The 23,429-nt window shown below is 44.9% G+C and overlaps 1 protein-coding gene across 1 annotated transcript; it reads left to right on the top strand.

Annotated features, from left to right (window-relative positions):
- The first annotated feature begins 1,998 nt into the window (after window positions 1-1,998).
- LOC140359144 (trace amine-associated receptor 13c-like) lies at window positions 1,999-4,341 on the top strand. Its single transcript, XM_072444011.1, has 2 exons — window positions 1,999-2,171; window positions 3,537-4,341. The coding sequence occupies exons 1-2, from the start codon at window positions 1,999-2,001 to the stop codon at window positions 4,339-4,341; spliced, it is 978 nt and encodes a 325-aa protein (XP_072300112.1).
- Window positions 4,342-23,429: the final 19,088 nt, after the last annotated feature.

A 23,429-nucleotide genomic window follows, 5' to 3' on the forward strand; every position in this document is an offset into this window, starting at 1 on the left:
AGATCGACAGGAAGATAAACAAGTTTAACCGGCTGTTTCAGCTGAACACATGGCTGTCCAAAGAGTGTGCACCTAGAGGACTACACTACATTGAGAACTTCTATCTATTCTGGATACCTTTGGAATGTGCTTTCGGCTGCTGGAAAAAAGGCTCACCAACGACTATGGACTGGACTGACATCGTAATGGGCATTAAACAAATGGAAAAAAAATGACTTACGGATATAACTTGGATATGGACAAATTTGAAAGACTCTGGACCAATTGTGGCTGTTATTTTAGGTTAAAATGCCATGATTTTGTTTCTTTGCTGTTTAGTTGAGGCGGCAGAAGGAGGCAGCGCACAGGGCCGGTGATAGAAAATGCTACAAAGATGCAAAGTACAGATTTAGCAGGGAGGTTTCGAGAGCTATATCCCAGTACAATACGCGTTTGAAGCAGCAGTTCTCAAACAACAACCACGCCTCTGTGTGGTGTGGGCTCCGGCTTCTCACCAACTACAAGCCCTGCAGTTCGCCAAGAGAGCCAACAGGTCTGTGGACGACGCAATCAACCTGGCACTCCACTTCACCCTGCAACATCTGGACTCCTCGGGAATCTATGCCAGGATCCTGTTTGTGGACTTTAGCTCGGCATTCAACAACATCCTCCCTGCTCTGCTCCAGGACAAGCTCTCCCAGCTTAATGTGCCTGACTCCACCTGCAGGTGGATCACTGACTTCCTGACGGATCAGAGGCAGTGCGTGCGGCTGGGGAAGAATGTCTCAGACACACGGACTATCAACACAGGTGCTCCACAGGGCTGTGTACTTTCTCCCCTGGTCTTCTCCCTGTACACAAACTGCTGCAACTCAACCCACGACTCTGTAAAACTAATTAAGTTTGCGGACGACACCACCCTCATCGGGCTGATTTCGGACGGGGATGAGTCTGTCTACAGGAGGGAGGTGAACTGGCTGGTGTCCTGGTGCAGCTGTAACAACCTCGAGTTCAACGCCCAGATGACAGTGGAGATGATCATGGACTTCAGGAAAGTCACAGCCCCCCTCACCATCACATTCTCCCTGATCTTCACTTTGGACTCCCTCCGCTTTCTTGGCACCACCATCACCCAGGACCTCAAGTTGGAGCTCACCATCAGCTCCCTCATCAAGAAGGCCCAGAGGAGGATGTACTTCCAGCGGCAGCTGAGGAAAGGAAAGCTGACAGCGGAGATGATGGTGCAGTTCTACACGGCCATCATTGAGTCCGTCCTCACCTCCTCCATCACCGTGCGGTACACTGGAGCCAGAGACAAACAGAGACTACAGTGCATTGTGCGCTGAGAAGGTGATCGACAGCGGACATACATCTCTGCAGGACCTGTACGTCTCCAGGGCTCTGGGACGTGCAGGTCGGATCACAGCCGACCCTTCTCACCCTAGACACGGACTATTTGAACCACTTCCCTCAGGCAGGAGGCTACAGTCCATCCGGACCAGAACCTCCAGTCATAAGAACAGTTTCTCTCCCTCTGCCGTTGGACTCATGAACACTACCTAAGCACTTAGCACTCACTGCACTGTTCACTTCTTAATGTACTACATATTCTATTTATGTACATATCATGCCTATTTCTAACCTTATCTTAACTTTACTTATTTTATATATCTGGTAGCTATTAATTGTTCATTGTTTTGTATTCATTGTTCAATGTTATGTTGTTTGTGTTGCATCGAATCACCAGGACAAGTTCCTATGTTTGTGAATTTTGTTCATTGACAATGACAATAAACCTTATTCTAATTCTAATTCTGATGTTTATTCTATTTTCTTATTTTTTTTCCCCCTACCTGCTCTTGATCTGTTGTGTTTGTGTTAAGTTTAATCTTTGAAAAAACAAGTACTGCATTTATATTTTTCTTCCCTGTATCACCGTTAACCCAACCTACAGTGACACATTGTGCAGCAGGGATCCATATATAAGTCTTTACAGTGACGCCTTGGTACAGGAGGAAGATGGAGGCGGGGGAAGAAGAGGAGTTTTGTTTCCCGCACTTGAACAGCTCGTGCAAGAAGCCCAGCACTCACACCCAGAGCCAGGCTACCATCATCTACAGCCTGCTGAACCTCACTGCTCTGCTCACCACCGTGCTCAACCTGCTGGTCATCATCGCCATCTCACACTTCAGGCACAGAAATTGATTTACTTAGACATTAAGAGAGATTTGGTTTCCTACTTTCAAATGGAGGAAATAATTTGACTTGAGTTTTGAAACTTTTTGTCGATTTTATTAGTTTTGTTAATTACATTACACTTCAGAAAGGTCAGCAAATTATCTACAAAATGTAATAATCCTTGAACTCAAACTATGCATATTAACTCTAGATTGACACTCATACTTAGCCTCAATTAATTAATTATTGACAAGATATTGACTGGGTTCAGTTTATTGTGTCTGTTTTAAGAATTATCCAAAATCACTTCATTGACTCTTTAGAAAATCTTTTTGTTGTACTTTTACTTAACTGATCATTATTTGTTTGGTCACATATTCAGTTTATAATAAACATTTCATGATATATTACAAAATGCAATAATAATACAATGTATTATTGTGTTATTTTATCTTTTAACATAGCTCTTACAAATATATTGAAAGTCCCTTTCAAGTTAAATTTAAATCACAAACCATTTTATAAAATCTGTTTATGTTCAAATGCAAACCAAAAATCTGATCATCTGATTTCAGAATTTACCATATTGCAATGTCATGTAAACAATTACATCTGATGAGAGTAATCAGATTGTTCGCACATACAGGTTTTGTCAAGGAAAATTATGGGTGAAAAATGCAAACTAAAGTGGCGAAGACAAGAAAGTAGAGAACATTTTAAAGATTGAAACATCTATTTTAAAATGCATTGTACTTTGTCTTGCGAATACAATTTTTACTGTATTATTTTGAGGATCATATTTATTTTGTAAATGCCACACACAACAATAATCATATCTTTGGTTATCTAATTGTTCTAGTTATTTTACTGACCATGTTAATGGTGTAGGCAGAGATAGAAAGTAGAAGTAATATTACAATTACTCCTTACCTCGATAATAGTATGATATACAGTATAGTCTTTATCTGTTGTGTAATTTTAAAGTCATTCTTCTTAAATAGTTTACTACTGATGAGGGAATGACTAATGGACAACATTTTACAGCGGTTTCTGTCTAAAAAGTGATAAGATGTAAGGTCATGAGGAACAATCTGGGCAAATATGTTGACTTTCTTGTTTGTTGTAAATTTTAAACAAATTCATTGAAAATGTAATCTTAAACAGTTGACAATCTAGTTTGTTATTGAGAATGCAATTTCTCTTTCATCCTTCTGTTTCTGTCTCAGTAAAATAACAATGTCTGCAGCTCCATGCACACCCAATATCTGATCAAAATCTGATAATGATCAATTTTGGTGTGCATATGAACATACTTAGTCTTCAATGATTCCACTGTTCCATCTGCTGCTTTATCATCTTTACCTTTGTTTTGTCGACAGGCAGCTCCACACCTCCACAAACTTCATCCTCCTTTCCCTGGCCGTGTCTGACTTCTTCGTGGGGATTGTGGTAATTCCCGTTGAGAGCCTCATGTCCAGAACGTGCTGGGCCCTGGGCGACCTCATGTGTGTTGTGTACTATGCAGTTCCCATCACTTTAGTGTCTGCCTCGGTCGGTAACATGGTTCTCATTTCTGTGGACCGATACGTGGCCATTTGCGACCCCATGCGTTACCAAACCAAAATGACAGTAAAAGTCATTGGAATTAGCATTGCCGTCTGCTGGCTCGGCTCTCTTCTGTACACCATCTGCCTTATGCACGAAAACATAATCAAACCGGGCAGGGAGACATCTTGCCGTGGTGAATGCATCATTACCGTTTCCGGAGAGACCGATTTGGTTATTGTTTTTATTATCCCAGTTAGTATCATTGTGGTGCTGTATTTACGGGTTTTTGTGGTAGCCGTCACGCAAGCCCGAGCCATGCGTCGCCACGTTAACAATCAGCAGAACGTAGTCACCATTACAGCTCGGAAATCAGAAATCAAAGCAGCAAAGAACTTGGGTGTGGTGGTGGTGGTTTTTCTCATCTGCTACTCACCGTACTATTGCATGTCTCTAACCGGGGGGGAGTTGCTAATCGGGTCACCGACTGAAATGTTAATGAGTTTTTGGATGTATTTTAACTCAACTCTAAATCCAGTTATTTATGCTTTGTTTTATCCATGGTTTCGGAAAGCTATCAAACTCATTGTGACTCTGAAGATTTTGAAGCCAGGGTCCTGTGATTTAAAGTTACTGTAATTAATAATATGCATGTTTTTTTTCTGTAAATCTTAAAAAAAAAACAAAAAACCTACCGAAACATATAAACAGAACAAAACAAAGAACAGAGGGAACATACAATTTACATAATATCAGCCAAGACAATTTGCGTCAGCGCAACTGTTGACAGCGCAGGGCGTGTAATTCTAAACAAGAGGTGTGATCATGCCAAAATATTAGGTGGAGTGAAGCAAATTGAAGGCGTGGTGTGGGGCATGTGAATGGCCGTTCCAAGCAAAGCAATATAATTTCCACAAAAACAGGGATGCGGTGGACCCTCAGCAGTAACTGCGTAACTGGACGCTTTGATGCGGCGGTATGAACAGGCCTTGTGACTGATTTTTTATTAAGTGAGTGGAAAACAGCAATTTTAGATTTTATTGGTCATTCCCTGCTTGGCTTGATTGCCCTAACCGCATGCCACCATAACAATCTCACGATTTGTATGGCAGGGCAAAAAACCTTATCTTATATGAAAAAAAAATACTTCAGCTCAAATCAGAGCATTGCTGTACTGGTTTGATCTAGAACAGGGGTGGCGAACCTGCGGCTCGCGAGCCCAGCGGTTAACAACACGGCAATGAGTGCGGAGGTCCGAGATTGATACCCGACATGAACTCTTAATCTTGCATTTTTTCCCCCTCGTCTCCTAACTACATAGTAAAAGAGGACTAGAGAGGAATGCTGCCAAAACCCCTGAACTAATTTGATATTGAAATAAATGAGTTGGGAGACGAGGAAAAAAATGCTAGAACAGGAAGAATAGTTGCTGCGCCCCTCAACCGCACGGAAATGGAGCTTCGGCATTCTCCGGACCACGGCTCGGCAGCCAATCAGAGCCAAGCACACAAACTTTGTCGGCCAATCAGCGCGCAGCATGCAAATTTTCACTTGTAAACTGTCATGGCGCGGGCCGAGGCCATGGCCGAGGCGGACTTTTGTAATGGCAGAAAATGGGTCATGTCATGTCATTCTAATGTTGTTTTAGGCCATGACATGTCACGGAATTAATATCTTTGTTGTTCTCCTGTGTGCAGATGGGATAAGAATATGAGGTCCTGATTATACTGAATATCTACTGTCCGGCGCCTCTTAATCATCAATTAATGCGTCAGGACCGGATTCAGTGTGGAAATGGTCTTTGATTAAACCTCTGAAGAGAGAGCTGGAACCGTCACAAACGTGATAGTCTGGTCTATCTCTTTTTGAGCTGATTTGGGTTGTGATTATGTTATGTTTGTTACCACCTATAAAAGGTGTACTTTGTAACTTGTAAAGTTAGTTAGGGACAGAACGAACTTGTCTTAGGGAAAGTGAGGGTGTTTATCCACTGTGCACGTGAATAAACTTCCACCTTTTGAGAGAGACCGAGAGACTCTGTTTCTGCTTCAAGTTATTGCCTGGTTACTCTTTACTTGATCATTGTTTACAGGAAACTGCCGTAACAATTTGGCGTCACGAACAGGATCCTTCGGCGGCGGTCCATCTTTTCGGGGTTCGTGTGAAGCAGGGCTGGCCACCTGGAACACCACATTCCAGCCTCCACTCTCCATGGTTTGAGACGGGAGGCCTGCGTCACCGGCCCGGAGGAGAGGAGCGCCGACGTTCGGATTCGAAAACAACCACCGCGGTGAGTCTTTTTTTGTCTCTCTCAACTAGGTCGAATCATAGGGTATTAATCTGTTTTTGTAATTTTTTTTGGTACTTTGTTTTACTCTCGGATCTGTTTTTGAATATTTCTTGTGATATTTTGCTAAAGTTACATTTACTGGTGTCTGTAGGAGGACATTGTTTGTTTTTTAATAACACACTCGAGATAACCATAATCAGTCGGCAGAAGGCCACTGCAGAGAAGAGCCCACTTATTTCACTAGCTAAAGCAATTTAAAAATTGTCTTGTAGTCTAGTTTTGCCTGGGGTAAAAATAGTCTTAGCGAGTGGTGGACCCTAGACTAAAGAAGAGTGGAAGGTACGATTTAGCATAACACAGACGTGTGATTTTGACTTAACGTACGGTTACAAAATGGGGAAAAATCAATCGAAGTGTGTAAAAATTCCTGAGACACCAGTAATGTTGATAATGTCAAACAAGTATGGGGCGGAGTGTTTAGAATGCTTGCCGATTTGGACTGAAAAATATGGGTTCCCAGTGGGAGGGTCTTTAAGCATGAGTCAAATTGCAAAACTTAAAACAAACTTAGAGGAAGCACAAGAGAAGCTGTTAAAATCTAAAAAAGTATCAAGTGAATCGGTTAAGTGGGTGCGGAAACACGAGAAGTGGGTAAAAGTGTGGGAGACGGAAGCGGAGTCACGTGAGCGAAAGAGACTATGTAAACAATTGACTGTGAAGGTTGAATGTGAGGAAGAAGGAGAGAGTCGAAAACCGCCGCAATATTCACATACTGCTGCCAACCCTTATCTCATAGCAGACACCAGCACACACGGCTGGTGCGCGCCCACGCACACACGCACTCACACTCACACCGCCACAACTGGGAGAACGGATCACTTCGTCTATGCCTTCTCTTTATCCAGATTTGACCGGTCTTTCTGCGGCGCTGCTCGACACCGACCTGGACGCCTACCCCAGCGGTCGACCCCACCCAAACCCACCACCAGAACTCGAGGAGGACGGAGCCACAGGGGGCATCGAGCCAACGCAAGTAAAATACAAAAAACCCAAACCTGCTCAAGTAGAAAAGGACTGGACTAAACTTCTACGGAAAGGACAAGATATTGGACCACACATGTCCTTGCCAATGGTGGAGGTGGCAGGCCCGGAGGGACAGATGTTTGTTTATAGACCCTGGAGCCCAGAAGAGGTCCTGGCCAACTCCAAAGCCCTGCCTGACCCATTGCCCAATGGGACTACATTTGCTAGAGAATTCGAAGAATTTTGCCAAGAGCTAAGACCTTCCGGGTTAGAATGTAGAAAGATTTTACTATCTGCTCTGAGGACAAGCGATTTTGCAAAAATTAAAGGAGCCATTCCACCTAATGACATGCAGGCCGACAAACCAGTCTATGAACACAATGTGGGATACATTGCGGCTATAAAGGGGCTGAATACGGCCATCACTGAGGCCTTTCCAATCAAATATGACCCTGAAGCCCTCCTGGGGTGTAAACAAAAGCCAGACGAGACCACAGACGACTATTTTCATAGATTCTCCGTTCTGTATAAAGAAAAGAGTGGCATGGTAGACACACCGGGCTCAGCATATGAAGAAAGCCTTTGTCGGGCCCTCTGCCCTGGCATCCTTCCAGACATTTTTGCCAAAGTGGAAAAGTTGTATATTGGTGGACTTGACCAGCCCAAGCTCGATGACCTGCGCAGATATGCACGTCATGTGCAAAAGCTTATCTCAAAGACACAAAAAAAAAAAGGAAGAGAAACGGGCTACGGAACAACACGAGGCCACACTGACACTTTTTTCCGGTAGACCAGATGGGCATCACCAACGCGGCCGTGGGCGTGGGCGTGGGAGACGAGAACAACGTAGGGGGGCGTGTTTCACATGTGGACAGTTCGGACACTTTGCCAGAGATTGCACAGCTGCACCACAGCAGCCCGGACCTTATGTTAACGATCAACTTCCCACAGCAAATCACGCACCGACCCCCCACGTACCCAGACCACAACATTTTCTCCCCACTATGCAGCCTGGACCTTACTATGCTAACGGACAACTGCCCATGGCCAATCATGGACTCAGATCACAACAAGCTCTGCCCACTCAACCATGTTTAGCTCTTCCAGCTCCTGGACATTATGGGGGGTCGGATTGACTGGCGGGGGCGGAAGGGGGCAGGTCCGAGCACGCAGCAGAGACGACTGGCTCAACGACACACGCACCGGAACAACACCCACAACAACACCTGCAAGAGGGTAACATGCACCTGGCACAACTCACACACGCAATCACCTATCTTGAGGCATGTGCAGTGGTACCGGAGGGTACCTATTCTAAAATTAGTCAAGCTAAATTTCCAGAGTACCAATTGAACGTTAACGGGGAAAAAAAATGATTTTTTGGTGGATTCAGGGGCTACAAATTCAGTGATTAAATGTTCTGCACTAACGAAAAAACCTCGGCTGGGGGGTCGTTACACATTTTCATTATCAGCTTCTGGGGAGACAACGAAGGAGCATTTCACATCTCCTTTAACATGTTTTGATGTCGGTGGTCACTCGTTCAAACATTCATTTCTCTATTCCCCTTTGTGTCCAGTGAACTTGATAGGACGGGATCTGATGTGTCGATTAGGAATTTGCCTTATCTCCACATCAGACGGCCTGCAGGTCACAAATAACAGGTACATGGCTTAAATTTTCTGGCAGAGCGTACAGAGGCTCCTGAATATGACTATTTTTGGAAATTGTCCCCAAATTCCTCAATTCAGTTAATTTCATTAGCCTATGAGAAAGTGACACACAATGAGAATGTTGACTTCAAGGATGTGAGAGAATTGCAGTGCTCGTTTTGTTTGCCCACAGATGCAACAGAAATAGAATGTGATTTTGATGCTTGTTGGAATGAATGCTGTGAGGACTTTTTAAAGACTGAATCTTTATTCTGGGGTAGAGACTTTTCTGTTGTCTCCGTGTCACTCCCCGATTCACTTAAAAACTTTAGCCTGTCAAACTCAAATCTGTACGTAGCATTATCAAAACCAAAGAATGCTAATTGGGGGGAGGTACAGGATTTTGTCCATCAATGTTTTATGGCAGAGGACTGGGATAGTGTTCCAAACTCTAATGTGACATTTTCACGGTCTTCGGGCGCATGGCGGGTGTGTTTACAGTCGTCTCTGCATTCCTTTCGCTGTGTTTCCACTGATAAGAGATACGCTGCTCCGGGAGCGGATTGTTTTTTATCTCAGGCTGGGGCAGAGGCGATACCGGAACTAAGAGAGGTGGGGGTTGACCTGTGGGCTAAGAGTCCAACCGATGTCGGCCTGATTCGAGGTTGTCAGCCCGTGGTGATCACCCCGAAATCTGACGCTCGCCCCTGTAGACCACAATATCCTCTGCGCCCAGAGGCGGTTGAAGGTATTACTCCGGTGTTTGAAGCCCTGAGGGAGGCGGGAGTAATAGTTCCTTGTAAATCTGGGGGGGTACGGAGCCCCATATTTCCGGTTAAAAAACAAAGCGAACCTGGGGTACCAGAGAAATGGAGGTTTACAAACGATTTGAAAGCAGTGAACGAAGCTGTTCAACCTGTCGTTGCTGTGGTGCCAAACCCATACACTATCTTATCTCAGATTCCTCCAGAGGCAAAATATTTCACAGTTGTGGATCTAGCTAATGCTTTTTTCTCTGTCCCCGTTCACCAGGATTCGCAGTTTTGGTTTGCTTTTGAGTTTCAGAATCGACTCTGGACTCTCACAAGGCTGTGTCAGGGGTTCGTGCATTCTCCAACATGGTACAATGCAGCGCTGCGAGATTCATTGGCTCCCTTGCGACTGGCACCAGGTAGCTGCCTGCTACAATATGTGGATGACATATTGTTGTGCTCGCAAACCGAGGACCAATGTAAACAAGATACGGTGACCTTACTCAAACATTTGCATGCAGAAGGCCACAAGGCCAGTCTCTCAAAATTGCAATATGTTAAAGAGGAAGTAATATTTCTGGGTCATGTGATATCTAAAAATGGCAAAAGCATTACGACGAAGCGCGTTTCAGCCATTCAGAATATTCCGAAACCAATAACTAAGAAACAATTGATGTCATTTCTAGGAATGTGTTCATATTGTCGACAGTTCATTCCAAATTATTCTGTAATGGAGTCTCCTTTAGGTGCACTAATCCATGGAAAAGGCCTTAGGACTAATGACAAACTGACATGGACAGAGGAAGCAGACAAAGCTTTCTGTGAGTTGAAAATGGCTTTACAGAAGCCTCCAACTCTGGGGTTACCTGACCCAACAAGACCTTTCACACAGACTGTTGACGAACGCAACGGCTGCATGACTTCTGTCCTCTTACAGGCGCACGGGGGCTCCCTGCGACCTGTGGCTTTTTTCTCTGCTAAGCTGGACCCCGTTGCAGCCGGCATGCCACGATGTCTACGCGCGGTGGCGGCTGCTGAAAAAGCAGTCTTGGCCTCGCGTGATCTGGTGGGCTATGCTGAGCTAACACTGCTTGTGCCACATGCTGTCTCTCTGATCCTGCTGGAACAGAAAACTTCGCATCTTTCTGCTTCCCGATGGCTCAGGTACAACACAGTTTTGCTTGAATTACCTAACGTCACAGTAAAACGATGCACACAGCTTAACCCTGCCACCCTCTTGCCCACCCCTGAAGAGGGCGAAGCTCACTGTTGCATTTCTACAATCGAACAGGTGTGCACCCCGAGACCGGATCTGAAAGAGGAGCCACTTGTTAACTCTGACTTGGTTTTTTATGTAGATGGATCAGCATCTCGAGACACCAACACGGGACAGAACCGTGTTGGCTTTGCAGTATGCTCTGAGTGGGATGTGGCGGCCTCAGGCCCACTGCCCTCTCATTTCTCTGCACAGACTGCAGAATTGGTGGCTCTGACAGTCGCATGCACATTGGCGAAGGGTCAGTCCGTCACAATTTTCACAGACTCTCGCTATGCGTTTGGTGTATGCCACGACTGGGCGGGGTTGTGGCGACACAGGAACTTTTTGAAATCGGATGGTAAGCCTATTCTGAACTGCACGCAAGTTGGGGAACTCCTGACGGCGATCTTGCTCCCATCTGATATTGCTATATGCAAATGTCAAGCTCATACTAACAGAACTGACCCAATTTCACAGGGAAACAGCAGAGCGGACAAGGCAGCCAAGGCCGCATCTTATCTCTGCAGACAAGAGCAAAATGAATGTTTTGTGTCTAATAACACTTCTCTTCCAGAGTCCTTATCAGCCATGCAGGAATTCTCCACGTCAGAGGAAATCTCTGTGTGGAAGAAGGCGGGGGCTGAGAAGTGTGATGGCATTTGGGTTGGGCCTAACAAAAAAACCTGTTTACCTAAACATTTTTTCAGGCAGATGGCGCTGATCTCACTTGGACGGGACCATGCGTCAAAAGGGGGGATGGTGACGGCTGTGGGACAGAATTGGTTCACGAAAGGTTTTACCTTTTATGCCCAAAAATTTTGTCAATCTTGTGCTATCTGTTTAAACAATAATCCAGGTAGAACAAGACAAATTCCACAGGCGGCACACCCACCGCCAGAAAGACCTTTTGGGCATATGCAAATGGATTTCATTGAGCTTAATCCATCAGAAGGCAAGAAATTCTGTTTAGTGTTTGTTGACATCTGGATTTATATTGTTCCACAGTGTATGTCCCGTGCACTTATCTGGTTAACAACACCCACTTGAACACCCACCTGAATAATTCTCAGGCGGGCCCCAAAACCACATGTGCACCTTACTACACTGTTCCGGACATTTTAGGGACCGTTCCAAAAGAGGGGTACATGTTTCTTTGTGGATATTACATGTATGAATGTCTTCCGGCGGGATGGGTTGGCCGATGCGCAGCTGTGATTCCTTCAGATCATTCATACATAATATCCAGCATACCACATCACACACCCAGGACACAAAGGGATCTGGCATCTCATGACGCTGTTTGGGGGTCTGACGTGCCAGATGACCATAAAATTTGGACTACGGGGGAAAAGGTCCTATTTGCATTGTTCCCAAGTGTGGGAGTGGGTAAATTGATGTTGCGTATGGAGACTCTTAGCTATAGATTTACTGCTTTTATAAACACAACATTAGCTACTTTCGAGAAAGAGAGAGAGGAGATGCATGCACTTCGCGCAGTAGCACTTCAAAATCGTATTGTGCTGGATCAGATAACAGCCTTCAGTGGGGGGGTGTGCACTTTACTAAAAGGGAGCTGCTGTACCTACATTCCTGCTAATGATGAGGATGGGGGTGCGATCCAACAGGGACTCGCAAATTTGACCAGACTCCGTAATCTCATGGAATCTGAAACTGTCACTGCCACTCACCCTTTTTCTGTGTTAGGATGGGCTCTTACTTCCTGGCGTGACGTACTCATAAATTTTGGCATTATTGTAGGGGTAATCTTGATTCTGTTTTCTTCTGTTCTCCCATGTTTGTTCAAAGTGATTGGTAAAATGTTTCTGCTCAATATGTGTCTGTTCAGGTTCCAGGGCCAGATAGAGACGCGTCTAAGCAAGACACAGGCTACATTAGTGATTCAGATGATGATTCAATCATCAAGGGAATGAGACCTTAAGCCAGTAACGGCATAAACAAGAGCGGAGGCAAATAAAACTTTAACAGTTTTATTAATTTCTTTTAAACTGTTTTTAAAATCACTGATTCAAAGGGAAATTGTAATGACTTAAATTAAGACAAGAGATAGACTGAAATCTTTATTTTGATGAAATTAATCGAGCATTTTTTTTCCTTCCAGAAGTCAGCATCAGCCTGTCCGTCCTGAGCCCCATTCACAGGGGAATTCCTCCAGGTTTCTACTTTTATCCCAAAGTGGTTTTGTAGTTTTCTCCTACTCAGGTTTTCTACTTTTATCCCAAAGAGGTTTGGTAGTTTTTTCCTGGCCGGTGGAGGGGGTCTCGGGACGGGGGAGCTGGGGTTAACTTTATTAATATTTTTTATTAATTATTTTATCTATTTTTTATTATTATTATTATTATTATTATTATTATTATTATTATTATTATTTTATTTCTAATTTCAAGGGTTCAATTTTATTAATTAGTGTTTTTAATCATTCAATTTGTCATTTTTATTATTTTTATTTTTTTATTTGTCTAATTATTGTTCTTATTCATTTTTTGTTGTGTTATGAATTATTAATTAATATTTTCTCTGATTGGTAATTGATTGATGATATGATATTAAACAGGGGTTTAAGATAATCAAAAGAGTGGTATTGTAATGGCAGAAAATGGGTCATGTCATGTCATTCTAATGTTGTTTTAGGCCATGACATGTCACGGAATTAATATCTTTGTTGTTCTCCTGTGTGCAGATGGGATAAGAATATGAGGTCCTGATTATACTGAATATCTACTGTCCGGCGCCTCTTAATCATCAATTAATGCGTCAGGACCGGATTCAGTGTGGAAATGGTCTTTGATTAAACCTCTGAAGAGAGAGCTGGAACCGTCACAAACGTGATAGTCTGGTCTATCTCTTTTTGAGCTGATTTGGGTTGTGATTATGTTATGTTTGTTACCACCTATAAAAGGTGTACTTTGTAACTTGTAAAGTTAGTTAGGGACAGAACGAACTTGTCTTAGGGAAAGTGAGGGTGTTTATCCACTGTGCACGTGAATAAACTTCCACCTTTTGAGAGAGACCGAGAGACTCTGTTTCTGCTTCAAGTTATTGCCTGGTTACTCTTTACTTGATCATTGTTTACAGGAAACTGCCGTAACACTTTATATTTATTTATTTATTTTATTGATAATATTCCCTTTTTTCTGAGATTTATTAATAAAAATGACCCCGTCCTTGCACTCAAAAATGCCTGTCCACATTTCAAAATACCCGGTCCAAAATACGGGAAGACGGCCCTCATCTAAAAGAAAACCAGCAATATTGAATTTCAACATGGTATGTAAATGATTTTTGGTTTTGGACTTTGTTGAACTGAGAGTTGAGTGTGAGACAGTGCACACAATGTTCGTTCTTGAAAATGGCTTGTGGTCTTAGTACTGTAGGAGTCAATTTCTGTCATTATCATAGTTGTGTGTGACATGATATTGTTAATAATAATAATAATTTGGCTGAGCAGAGGTGTGTGTGTAAGAGGAAGGGATGGGGTGATGTTCATGTGTGCCCATGTGTATGATGTGGCTCTTTGCGGTAACACAGTAAAAAATGTGGCTCTTCGTCTCTGACTGGTTGGCCACCCCTGCTCTAGAATATGAAGCTCAATGAGAAAAGTATTGAAAGTAATGGCATGCCGGGGGTTCCTCTATAGCAGACCTGGGCAAACTTGCCAAGTAATATTAAAAAAAATATATACATATTTTTTTGGCCCTTGGGCATTTGTGGCCCCAGGGGCAATATGTGGCCCTCGGCAGGTTTTAATCCGCCGCCTAGAAAGATTTTAGTTTATATTTTTTAACTGTCTGTAACATCTGTCTGCATTTGTATATTCAATAGCCTATATTTGACAGAAAAGTGATAGAGTGGTAGATAATTGCCCACCCCTGCTCTATAGGCTTCATTGGCAGATGGCAGTTGAGTCATATTGAGGAAGTCAATAATCCCTGGGTAAAATCTGTCCTTACAACATGGAAGGAGATAATCAAAACATACTAAGTAAACAAAGATGTTAGCTACTTTACTAAATATATTAAAAACAAATGGTAATCTTGTTTTGACAGATGAAGAGTGGGAAAATGTGTGTACATCCAAGTGGAGGACCTCAAAATCACAGTCTGGGGGGAATTTTGCTGAAAAAATGTGTCACATTTTTTTATTACACCATGTCAAAGTGCCCATTATTCATAAGGAAATACCGGTACTGTTGGAGAAGCTGTGGCATCCAGGAGGCAAACTACTATTATATCTTTGGGATTGTCCTGTCACACAAATAAATTGGACTAAAATGTACAAGGACATGCAGACTGTTTTGGACACAATGAATGGATACCTTTGGAATGTGTTTTTCGCTGCTGGAAAAAAGGCCATCACAAAGAGATGGCTGACCTGAAGCTCACCAACTACTAAATTAAGATAAGTTTGTTATCTTAAGTTCGGGAACAGGACCACGCCCCTTCTTACGCCCCTTCCCGCGGCTACACTACTTAATCATCCAGATCACACACACCTGTGTTCGTGATTTTTGTGCCCCTCCCTCCCACCCTCTTTTAAACCGTTACAATTATTCTAATTTATCTCCTAAATGGGGGTATCGAGGCCCAGGAGCCTTCAGCCCTCATCGCAAGAAGCCCCAAAACGGCATCAACTTCATACATTCGTGTTGTTCATGTTTCTCCTCTGCCAATAAGCACCTTGCATAGTATCTGGGGTTGTGGTCCTTGCTAGTGAAGGACTGGACTGACATAGTGTGACGTAGGATGGCCTTGAACGGTTGGAGCCAAGTGAGATGAGAAGTTATCGTGGTCCACATTTTTCAATTTTCAATCAAAAATAAAGTGCATGTGCAAAAGTTTGGCGGCAAAGAGCTGTGTCTTCTCCAGCAGCAGAACAAGTAATGATGGTCCAGGCGCCTTTTATCTTGTCCACACAATTGGGTCAAACTATAAATAATTGACAGGGATGTTAATATTATCATTAGCTCATAAAAATGTACTAAAACCTCCATTAAAAACAAATAAACAAATAATTCAACTATACCCAAATATATACAGTGATCCCTCGCTATAACGCGGTTCACTTTTCGCGGTCTCGCTGCTTCGCGGATTTTCATCATGCATTGTGTTCTGCATTCTGATTGGCTAAACAGTCTCTCCACGTCTTCTCTACCTGTGTGTCAATAACGTTATGGATGTTGAGCTTCAATGTTTTATGGAGTATTTCATTGTATAATAACTGTAAAAAAATAAAGGTTTCTACTTCGCGGATTTCGCCTATTGCGGGTTCGTTTTGGAACGTAACCCCCGCGATAAACAAGGGTTCACTGTACATAAAACCCAATGATAAAAACCCTTAAACTCCTGTGTCAACCCAATCGAGCTCCCCTACAGCTGCTCTGCCTTGGTCCAGCCGAGAACCCTTATAAGGGAGCTTGTTTCTGACCGCCATAAAACAACAACTGATGCCAAAGGCGAAGAAGAAGAAGAAGAAGAAGAATTATATAAATGCAGGCCCATTGCCGCCCGCTGGGATGTTTGGGACATACGCTCCATGGTCCCTGGCTAGCCTGGTGAAGACGAAGAAAAAGAAGAGTCGGGTCTGCGCTGTGGGCGGTCTGGAGAGACAGGAGATGGTGGAGGAGGGTGGACTGATGGTCGGTGGAGTTCTGGACGGCGAGGAGGAGCAGCCTTTTCTGGCTGCTGGTGCCCAGAAACGTAAAAAGTCCCTTAGCTCGTCCGAGGGTTCTGGAAGTGAGCAGCAGGATGAAGCTGTTGATGTCGGGGATGAGAGCAAAGTGTGTAAGGTGATAATAAAGCTTGCACAGGATAATGCATCCTTTAAGGAGTGGAATGCAGTGGCATTGACAAAGAGCCTAAATGTAGCTGTGGGAGTAATCAAGTGTGCGAGTGTCCTTAGGGATGGCTCGCTGCTGGTCGTGTGCAAGGACGCGGCTCAGAAAAGGAAGGCGATCGGAGCTAAACGTCTGGGTGGAAAGGACATTCTTGTGTCCGATGCTGAAAGAAACACGGTCAGAGGAGTTATCGTAGGCGTCCCTACGACGATATCTGTGGATGAAGTAAAGGGGAATTTGACTAAGGTGGTGGACGCTAGGCGGTTGAAGGTGACCCGGTTTGGGGTAGGATGTGACAGCCTGTCGGTAATGGTAACACTTGAAGGGAAATGCCTGCCTAGTGAGGTGTTCATTGGGTACATGTGCTATAGCGTTAGGCCATATGTTCCATCGCCCCTGCGTTGCTTAAAGGGCCAGCGTTTTGGGCATATTGCAGAGGTCTGCAAAGGGAAGCAAAGGTGTTGTAAATGTGCAGGAGATCACGAGTATGGGAAGTGTGATGAAGGAGCAAAACTGAAGTGCTGTAACTGTGGGGAAGAACATAGCTGTCTACGGGGGATGCAAGTTTAGCAAAAGAGCTGCTGAGGTGCAGAAAATTAAGGTCTCTCAAGGTATTTCCTATGCGGATGCAGAAAGAAAGTTTCAAGTAACGAGGTTAGAGTAAATACAGAGAGAGAAGCCAGCACTGCTCCCAGCCAGAGCGAGGTGAGGGAAGCCAGCGTGGCTCTCAAGAAGTATGAAGGTTTCAGGTGTGGAGGTCCCAAGTGTGCAGGTTCCAGAATTAATGAGAATACCTTGGTTGTGGACAGAGATGATTTTGTACTCTTTATGGTGGATGTTATAAACTGTGCTGCTCAGACTCAAAGCAGAACTGAAAGGATCAAGATTATTGCTAAAGCTGCAGGAAGATTTCTTGGAACAAAAGAGCTTGATTGGGCAGATATAGAAAACAGGCTAAAGGCGTTAAATGGGAGTCGGAGTGATGGAGGTCTACTTTTGGGGATTCAGAGTGATCAGAGTGAAGAAATGGAGGTGGGGTGATCTCTTGTCCTCGCCCAGTCTAATAGATGCACGGCTGCCAAGCACCTACATCAGTGGAGCTACCAAAGCCTAAAGAATGAAGCCTGAAGAGTAAAACTGTGCGGCGGAAGGACCGAACATCAAAGAAGCGGAGGAAGTCAGTCCTGGAATAAAGCCGGTCGGACTCTGAAAGATGCCAAGCAACGACATCAGTGGAAGTATCAAAGCCTAAAGAATAAAGCTGTACGGCGGAAGCGCCGAACATCAACGAAGGACACTCTGATAGATGAAGTCGAAAAAATAAAGTCTGGCAGTACTGCAACACTTGGATGCAAACCGCCATAAAACAACAACAACAACAACAAAATGAAGTCTGAAGAATAACGTCTGGCGGTAATGCAACACATTGGATGCTAACCGCCATAAAACAACAACAACAAGGGAACCCTTTTTAATCGATAGCGGACCGGCAGGTGCTGGTGATTGCAGCAGTTGATCGTTGAGCGAATGTGCGTAAAAAGATTCACAGTTTATTGAAGAATTATCAGTAAAATTGCCAGTGACTGGGCTGGGATGGCTTGCCAAGCGGATGAGGACGATGACATGGACTTACTTGACTTTGATGAGGAGACACAATCAGGTAGAGTAGGAGGAAGGGGGATGAGAGGATCAGCGGGCAAGAGTAGTCAGGGTAATAAACGGTCTTTGGTAAGTAATAGTCCAGCGGGTCGGAAAAGAGTAGTGAGAATAATCCTAAAGTCATCCTTAAATTTAAAACTGAGAGTGAGTTAAGAAAAATTGGAGTCTTGGCGTTGTCAAGGGAGATAAAGAAGAAATTGGATGATGTAGTATTTGCAAAAGTGTTGAGAGATGGTAATCTACTGATTGTGTGTAATTCGGAGGCACAGAAAAACTCAGCAATGCAGATTAGTAGCATTGGAAAGATGGCTGTAAGTGAGTGTAAGATTGTTGGAGAAAGGAAAGGGGCACATGGAGTAGTCACAGGAATCCCCCTGGATGAAGATCTGGATACATTTAAAAAAAGGTTTGGGAGCAGGGGGGATTTTTTGAGGGATTGATGAGACGGAGTGATGGCCAAAGAATTCAGAGCATGTCGGTTTTAGTGGAATTTAAAGATGTGGTGCTTCCTGAGAGAGTGAAGGTCGGCTGTTTGAGTTTCCCGATAAGAGAATATGTCTCTCCTCCACTCCGGTGCTACAAGTGTCAGCTTTATGGACACATAGCAGGGGTGCGTAGAGGGAAGCAGAAATGTTTAAAATGTGGAGGTGAACATAAGATTGAAGAATGTGAGGAAAATGCCCAGATTAAGTGTTTTAATTGTGGGGGACAGCATACTGCGACGTTTGGTGGATGTGAGGTAATAAAGAAAGCTGTACAAATTGAAAAGGTAAAAATGGTAAATAACATCTCGTATGCAGAAGCTGCAAAGAAGGTCCAAATACAGAAACGAGGGGACACTACTGACACTAGTGTTCCAAACAGAGGAGGTATAGTACTTGCTGTTGATGAGTTGGTAGTATTTTTGTGTTTTGTGATAAATTGCTCTGAACAAGTCAAACATAAATCAGAGAAAGTTAAGATGATAGTAAAGGGGGAGGAGAAATTCCTGGGTGCTAGATCCTTCCGCTGGAGAGCCTCAGCTGGGTAACTTTGCTCTCCTAGGGTTGGCTCCTGCTTGCCGGCGGGGGAGATGTCGTACAAAACACCCTTCCGCCGGGCAAAGTCACCCAGGTCACAGCGCGTGAGCTTCGGGACGCCAGCGGCAGGCCCCTTGTACGGTTGCTCTGGACCGGCCCGCAGCCCGGGGGTTTCCCGGAGCTGGAGTGGCTCGGAACGCCGGGTCGGCCCGGTCCGAGGGCCCGGGAACACCGGCCTGGTAGCATGCTGAGAATATATCCGACTTTGCTCTAACTCAAACGCCCTCTGCAGGTTCCGCAACTGATTGACCATCACAACAGTGCCTGCCCCTAGGTTCGGGCCTTGGACTGGTCTCCCTTGGTCTGGGTCCTCCTCGCGCTCGCTTGTCTCGGGCGGGGGCGGGGCAGGTCGGATCAGGTCCCTGGGAGGTGGCCAAGGAAGCTGGGTTGGCTCGGGCGTGGGATTCGGACCCACAGGCCCGGTGGTATGCGGGCCGCTCCGCCTGCCCTCAGCCTCGGTGGCCCGGTACAGTGCTCCCAGCTTCTCGACGATTCGATCGGCAACTGGGCCGCAACTGGGGCCCGGTTCCTCCTGCGGCGGGTCTCCCCTGAGTGGGCCTTCGGACCGTTCCTCCCCCCACGTCGTCTCCGACGACCCCCCCGCCGTGTCGGCTCCTCAACCGGGGCGGTAGCTTGCACCCCCCAGGGGTTTGTGTCCCTGGTGGTCCGAGGTTGGGCTTGAGCCCTGTTTTTACCTAACCTTGAAGAGGGGGTTCCCTTGCGCTTGCGCCGAGGCGGTCTTCGGGCTGCCAGCTCCTCCATCCTGCGGCGTAACTCGTCGAACTCCTCCGCGCCACGTGGCATCGTCCTCGCTGCTGGAAGAGCTCCTATCCTCATCCTTCATCTTGATGGGCAGAGACCTCCTTATCCGGCTCGAAGGACCATTAAATGTTGGAGCGGTAACTCCGGACTGTGCTGACTGTAAGGTGCTAGATCTGGGTTTGTAGAAGTCACTGGGGGTGCCTGCCAGAGCACTACTTAAGGCCAGGATGGATGATCGGAAAAGACGAGAAGATATGATGCGCTTTCGGTAGCTTTATGTTGTTGTTGTTATTGTTGATGTTGTTTTATGGCGGTTGGCATCCAATATGTTATTCAGACGTTATTCTTTAGACTTCATTTTCCAGAGTCCGACCGGCTTTATTCCAGAGCTGACTCTTCTTCATCTTCCTCTCCTTCTTTGATCGTTGGTGCTTCCGCCGTACAGCTTTTGTTTTTTGAAACTTCATATAATCTGTCCTTTCCTCCTGTTTCTACTGCGTTGTAACAACGGAATTTCCCCTTGTGTGGATATTAAAGGATTATCTTATCTTATTCTTTAGGCTTCATTCTTTAGGCTTTGATATCTCCACTGATGTCGTTGCTTGGCAGCCGTGCATCTACGGGACTGGGCGAGGACAGGAGACCGCCCCCCCTCTATTTCTTCACTCTGATCACTCCGATTCCCCACGAGTAGACCTCCATTACTCCGACTCCCATTTAGCCGGTTTTCTATTTCTGCCCAATCAAGCTCTTCTGTTGCAAGGAATCTTCCTGCAGCTTTAGCAATGATCCTGATCCTTTCAGTTCTGTTTTGAGTTTGAGCAGCACAGTTTATAACATCCACCATAAAGAGTACAAAATCTTCTCTATCCACAACCAGGGTATTTTCATTAATTCTGGAACATCCACACTTGGAACCTCCACACTTGAAACCTTCACACTTCTTGGGAGCAACGCTGGCTTCTCTTACTTCGCCCTGGTTGGGAGCAGCGCCCGCTCCCCTCTCTGCACCTACCTCAACCTGGTCACTTGAGACCCTCTTGCCCTTACCCTCATCCTCATCCGCACAGGAAACACCCCGAGAGACCCCAATTCTCCACACCCCAGCAGCTCCCCCGCCACCCCCGCAGGCAGAGCCACGCTCTTCCCCACAGTCACAGCACCTCAGCCCAGCCCCTCCGCCACACCACCCACACTCGTGATCTCCCGCACACTGACCACATCCCCGCTTCCCTCCGCAGACCGCCGCAACATGCCCAAAACGCTGGCACCCGAAGCAACGCGGAACACACGGCCCAACGCCACAGCACACGCAGCCAATGAACACCTTACTAGGCAGGCACCTCCCCTCAAGTTTTACCATCACCGACAGGCCGCCACATCTCACCCCAAACCGGGTTACCCCCAACCGCCCAGCGCCCACCACCCCAGCCCCAGTCAAACTCCCCCCCACCTCATCCACAGACACCATCGCAGGGACGGTTACGACAACTCCCCCGACCGTGCCTCGCCCAACATCAAGAACAGCATCCCCCACACAAGAACGTCCCCTCCACCCAGACGTCCAGTTCCAATCGCCCTCACCCGCTGAGCCGCGTCCCTGCACACGACCAGCAGCGAGCCATTCCCAAGGACACTCGCACGCTTGATCACTCCCACAGCTACACCTAGGCTCCTCGTCAACGCCACTGGATTCCACTCCCTAAAGGGGCGCACCATCCCATGCAAGCTCCACTACCGCTCCACACACTCCGCTCTCACCCCCGACATCAATAGCTTCAGCTTCATCCTGCTGCCCACCTCCAGAACCCCCGGACGAGCCTAGGTTCACAATTACACAACAATAAACATACATTTCTTCGCTTATAAAGAAAGACCTGCGAAACCTTTCCCTCGCTGTGTGAAGGAAAGGTTTCGCAGGTCTTTCCTTCCTGCTGCTGTCAGACTATATAACAAACACTGTTAGTCCTGAACACTCGCAATACTGACCTAACCATGTGCAATTCCGTCATATGTGCAATTACTGTCGTGATTCATGTGCAATTACTGTGAAATTCATGTGCAATCCATGTGCCGTCGTGACACATATTCATGTGCAATTACTGTCGTGATCACATGCAATGGTATTTATGTATTTATTTTTATCTTCATTATTTTTTCCCCTCCATCCCTTGTTAGGTAATGGAAGGTTTTGTCTATGGGAGTTTTTATTTATTTATAGGAGATCTTCTACTGAAAGTGTTTTTCAGACTTCCTATAAGTGATCTGTTCTTCTGTATCTACCTCTGTATCTACCTGCGTTGCACCAATGAAATTTCCCCATGTGGGACAATAAAGGAATATCTTATCTTATCTTATCTTATCTGTTCTTTTCTTCTGTATCTACCTCTGTATCTACCTGTGTTGCATCAATGAAATTTCCCCATGTGGGACAATAAAGGAATATCTTATCTTATCTTGTTATTGTGACACGCTTGGCAGACAATCATCGGTGGGTCAGATTTGGGGAACAATTAAAAGAATGGCTGGTATTAATAAAAGTTTTAGTTACCCAGTGATGAAAAATGGAGAAGTAGTTCTAGATAATGCAAATAAAGCTGAATTATTAGCTAGGCAATTTGTAAAAGTTCATAGTAGTGAAAATCTGAGTATAGAGGAAAAGAGAGCAAGAAGAAAGACTAGGGGAAATAACACCAATAGATTAGATGATATCAGTGACTATGATAGTGCAATTAATGTTGAATTTACAATGAAGGAACTAAATTACGCTTTAAATAAGTGTGGTAAGACAACTCCTGGAAAAGATGAAGTAAGTTATTGTATGTTGAAGAACCTCAGTGGAAAAAGTAAGGCCTTGATTTTAAAGTTGTATAATAAAGTGTGGATGGAGATTTCCCTACCAGACCTGTGGACGGAGGCTGTAATAATACCAATATGTAAACCAGGTAAGGATCCCACCTTGGCAGAGAGCTATAGACCTATAGCCTTGACATCGCATGTAGGAAAATTAATGGAAAAAATGAAATGATTAAAAGCCACCAGTATGGATTTAGGAAAGGCAGGAGTACAATACACCCAGCTGTCATTTTGGAGCATGAAATCAGAAAAGCCCAAGTGAATAAGGAGTGTGTTGTTGCAGTATTTTTTGACATTGAAAAAGCTTATGACATGACGTGGAGGGAGGGGTTAATTATAAGGTTGAATTAGATGGGAATAAGAGGCAAGATGTTAGGATGGGTGAGGATCTTTTTTAACTGGTAGGAATATTTCAGTGTGTGGGTAAAGATTTTAGCTCAAAGTATGACATCGAAAATGGCACGCCACAGGAGAGTATAGTGAGCCCGGTGCTGTTTTCTATTATGATTAATGAAATATTTTGTAATGTTGAAGGCACTATAGGG

The sequence above is a fragment of the Eucyclogobius newberryi genome, unplaced genomic scaffold (genome assembly GCF_026437365.1).
Source record: "Eucyclogobius newberryi isolate DKJ021-1_F unplaced genomic scaffold, fEucNew1.0.hap1 SCAF_14, whole genome shotgun sequence".
Lineage (NCBI taxonomy): Eukaryota > Metazoa > Chordata > Actinopteri > Gobiiformes > Gobiidae > Eucyclogobius > Eucyclogobius newberryi.